This window comes from Babylonia areolata, chromosome 19, assembly GCF_041734735.1.
Source record: "Babylonia areolata isolate BAREFJ2019XMU chromosome 19, ASM4173473v1, whole genome shotgun sequence".
Taxonomy (NCBI): Eukaryota; Metazoa; Mollusca; class Gastropoda; order Neogastropoda; family Buccinidae; genus Babylonia; species Babylonia areolata.
The window spans coordinates 11047632-11052631 of NC_134894.1; the positions used below are offsets into that span (position 1 = coordinate 11047632).

The 5000-nt window shown below is 44.7% G+C and overlaps 1 protein-coding gene across 9 annotated transcripts in view; it reads right to left on the reverse strand.

The window, feature by feature from the left end:
- LOC143293444 (endothelin-converting enzyme homolog) overlaps nucleotides 1–5000 on the reverse strand; it is a 96667-nt gene that overhangs the window by 23212 nt on the left and 68455 nt on the right. For all 9 annotated transcript variants that reach the window (XM_076604310.1, XM_076604308.1, XM_076604309.1 and 6 more), the window contains one exon: nucleotides 1604–1884. In XM_076604310.1, the coding sequence (XP_076460425.1) occupies nucleotides 1604–1884 (281 nt within the window). The remainder of the gene's footprint in view (nucleotides 1–1603; nucleotides 1885–5000) is intronic.

Consider the following 5000-nt stretch of genomic DNA (forward strand, 5'->3'; position numbering starts at 1 on the left):
CAACAAAGGAACAGGTATGAGCACCGCGAACCCACCGTCCTGTCTGCTGCTCCTCAAATCGATGTGGATTGAAATGACAGAAAGGATATCTACGATAATAAAAAAAACCGTCTGCGCCGTCATACACCGAACCGGACCGAATGCCAAGGAAAGACCAGTTTATGGGGCGTTCCCTCTGGTCCATAATGCGTCTGCATTGTCTGTCCTAACTCAGCCTGAACCCCCCTTGATAACCTCCTCCCACCCCCACCCCCACCCCACACCCACAACCTCCCCCACATCCATCAACATTCCTTCTTACCTCCTTCCTTCCTATCCCTACTCCCCTTCTCCACAATAAGACCCCCCCCCAAAAAAAAAAAAAAAAAAAATCAACAAAACAACAACAAAAAACCACCATGAAACCAACAAAAAATAGTATCAACAAGTAAACAAAATAAACAATACGCCTAAGGGTTTAATAATTACGTTCTGCTTCATTTCCTACACCCACCCCCCTTCCTTCATCTATTTTTCCTTCTTCCTAATATGACATTATAAGTTCTGCGAGACAATCTGACTTAACGAAGGCTTTTCAACAGTAATCCGGTTGACCGTTTCTGCTCATTCAGAACCGATCCGTAAATTGTACAGAGCACGCACAATCTTACCCGTAGAAAAGAATGTAAGCGGAAAATGACGTCCACAGAATGTATGTGATTGATTTTTCTATAGCTGGGTTTTTCGAAGGTTTCTAGCAGATGTTTTATTGTGATGATTATGATGATGATGATGATGATGATGACCATTGTCATTATCATATGAAGCATGTAAGCTTTGCATCGACAGACAGACGATATAGGTGGACAGGCAGTTGATTTGTCTGTCCGTCTTGTCCATTGTGTTAAGTACTGAAAACGGTTCTGAGTGTTGATACTTTACCGAATAAATGACTGCCACCTTGTAATCGATGAATGAATCGTTCACTCTATCTACAAGTCTCTGAATTAGCTATCCTTTTATAAATCAATCAATCAGTTATTCTACCTACTAACCTACTTATCTACTCACGTACCATTCTGCTTATCAATCAACCAACCAACCAGTTTATCTGTCTGAGCTGTGTGTGTATCTGTCGACCTCTGTGTCTTGTCTGCCCAACCACACATCGTCCAATGACGTCAAGTGAGTTCTATCACACAGCAGACATCCTGTTTTGGATACTCCCTTGAAAAAAAAGGGGAAAACAAGAACAAAGGGAAACAATTATGACATGACCTTTCAAGTACATTTCCCCAAGTTTAACTGCAGAAGATGTATATTTGCTTTTCTTTGGACATAATTATGCCTTTCAGTGCAACGGGGAAAACTAGTAAAATATTGATCCGATCTTCCTGAACAATTTCCCTGTCATTATATTCGTACCAACGCCGGAAAGTCTGCATGATTCGTTGAATGACTGATATGAACACTCGCATAACGCCTTATCTTCCGTCAGAAATCAAGCTCTCGGAGTCACTTGCAACAACAGGCTGCCTTACTGGTTAGAGCCGACCGACTGAGAGCTACTTAGTAGCTGCTTTTTTGGACGAACAATCGCTCATCATCCGTTTCACGAGCTTACCTTCAGAATGTGTCTCCTGGTGGGGTCGCTCTCATCCACATCCACCCTGACCCTGAACAGCGGCCAGGCTCCCAGACGGTGGACGTTCTGCAGGGTGGTCACCAGGTGCCATTGGCTGGCCCGCGTCTCCATGGAGACGGACCAGCCCCCCACCCCCTTCACCAGGTTTCCGAAGCGCCGCAGGGTCTCCTGGCGAGGGGCGGAGGCCTCGGACATGCAGCTGTTGTAGAAGTTCTGGGCCTTATGCTCCGCTTCAGCCAGTGCTGAAGGGTCTGAAGAGTCTGCAAAAGTAATATAATAATGATGATGATGATGACAATAATAATAATGATGACAACAGCAATAATAATCATAATGAAAATAATGAAAACAACAACAATAACAGTAATATTGATACAATAAAGATGATGATGATGATAACAACAACAATGATAATAATAACAACAGCAATGATGATGATGATAATAACAGTAACAATAAGAATCATAATGATGATGATGATGATGATGATGATGATGATGATGATGATGATAATAATCATCATCATCATCATCATAATAATAATGATAATAGTAATAAACAATAATACTATCACAACTAAAAAAGATCATCGTTGTCATTGCCGTTGCCCTCGTCGTCATTGTCATCATCATCGTCGTCGTCGTCGTCGTCATCATCCTCCCACTCATCATCATCATCATCTTTGTCGTCGTCCTCGTTTTCCTCGTCGTCTTCATCGTTTTCATTGTCGTCGTCGTCAGTATCCTCTTCATCAACATCATCATCGTCATCGTTGTCGCCATCGTCGTGAGGCACGCAGGCTTTGAACTGACGTTTATGCGTTGCTGGCATAGAAATCAACTTGTCGTGAATCTTCCGAAAAGCGGTTTTGATTTCTGAGAAAGATTGGACATTCATCATTCCGAGTTCTGGTCAAAGCTCTGGTGGACTGTAAACATCGTTTCAACTTCGGGAGTTTTGAGGGATCAGGGTTTAATGGGGATCTTGGATTTCTGAGCCCGCCATTCAGAAACGGGATTCAGTATCAGGCGGAGGTCTCCACAGATACGAAGGTTCGTTGATGTTTATGCCGCTTCTCATTGTGGCTGGTTTGTAAAGGGACATAGAAAAAAAATCAGTTTAATGGAAATAAAAATGGGGGAAAAAACGAAATGAAAGAGAAATGAAACGAAATTCCATTTCAAAATATAAAAACGTCGAGTTCCTGTCTGTTCTGCGTAACACCAGTTCATGCACTCATACACTCCAATCCATCCTCCTCCACCCTCACCCACTTCTCACACATAACTAAACACACACACACACACACACACACACACACACACACACAGAGAATATATATATATATATATATATATATATATATATATATATATATATATATATATATATATATATATATATTACGCATTCATATACCATAAAACAAAAATAAAAACAAAAATACACAAAGACATAGACAAAAAGACACACACACACACACACACACACACACACACACACACACACACACACATATATATATATATATATATATAATTACAAATTTTCACGCACACACACACACACACACACACACACACACACACACACACACACACAGAGGATCCACTTTTCCAACAAAGACTCAGCCAAAAGCCATTCCACCCGAAAAAACAACAACAAAAAAAAACATGACCACTGACCCACCCTTTCCAGCAAAACTTACCTGGTACCAACCCTTTTCACCAGCGACTCACCCACCCCTATCAACAAAGGCTCACACATGTCCTATCCCTTTCAACAAAGACTCACCCAGGACCCACCCCTTTCAACAAAGGCCAACACAGGACCTACCCCCTTTCATCAAAGTCTAACACGGGACCCACCCCTTTCAACAAAGACACACCCAGGACCCACCCCTTTCAACAAAGGCCAACACAGGACCCACCCCTTTCAACAAAAACACCCATCCCTTTCAACAAAGACTCACACAGGACCCACCCCTGTCAACAAAGGCCAACACAGGAACCACCCATTTCAACAAAGACTCATCCAGGACCTACCCCATTCACCAAAGACTCACCCAGGACCCACTCCTTCCAACAAAGACTCACCCAGGACCATCCCCTTTCAACAAAGACTTACACACAGGACCCACCCTTTTCAGCAAAGTCTTACACAGGACCAACACCTTTCAACAAAGACTCACCGAGGACCCACCCCTTTCAACAAAGACTTACACACAGGACCCACCCTTTTCAACAAAGACTCACACAGGACCCACCCCTTTCAACAAAGACTAACACAGGACCCACCCCTTTCAACAAAGACTTAAACAGGACCCACCCATTTCCTCAAAGACTCACACAGAACCCACCCCTTTCAACAAAGGCCAACACAGGACCCACCCCTTTCAACAAAGGCCCACACAGGACCCACCCATTTCAACAAAGACACACCCAGGACCCACCCCTTTCAACAAAGGCCAGCACAGGACCCACCCATTTCAACAAAGACTCACAGAGGACCCACCCATTTCAACAAAGACTCACCCAGGACCCACCCCTTTCAACAAAGACTCACACAGGACACACCCATTTCAACAAAGACACACCCAGGACCCACCCCTTTCAACAAAGACTCACACAGGACACACCCCTTTCAACAAAGACTCACACGAGGACCCACCCCTTTCAACAAAGACTTACCCAGGACCCACCCCTTTCAACAAAGACTCACCGAGGACCCAACCCTTTCAACAAAGACACCCAGAGACCCACCCCCTTTCAACAAAGGCCAACACAGGGCCCACCCCTTTCAACAAAGACTCACACAGGACCAACCCGTTTCAACAAAGACACACCCAGGACCCACCCCTTTCAACAAAGGCCAACACAGGACCCACCCCTTTCAACAAAGACACCCACCCCTTTCAACAAAGACTCACACAGGACCCACCCATTTCAACAAAGACTCACCCAGGACCCACCCCTTTCAACAAAGACTCACACAAGACACACCCATTTCAACAAAGACACACCCAGGACCCACCCCTTTCAACAAAGACTCACACAGGACACACCCCTTTCAACAAAGACTCACACAGGACCCACCCCTTTCAACAAAAACTTACCCAGGACCCACCCCTTTCAACAAAGACTCACCGAGGACCCAACCCTTTCAACAAAGACACCCAGAACCCACCCCTTTCAACAAAGGCCAACACAGGCCCACCCCTTTCAACAAAGGCCAACACAGGACCTACCCCCTTTCATCAAAGTCTAACACGGGACCCACCCCTTTCAACAAAGACTCACACAGGACCAACCCGTTTCAACAAAGACACACCCAGGACCCACCCCTTTCAACAAAGGCCAACACAGGACCCACCCCT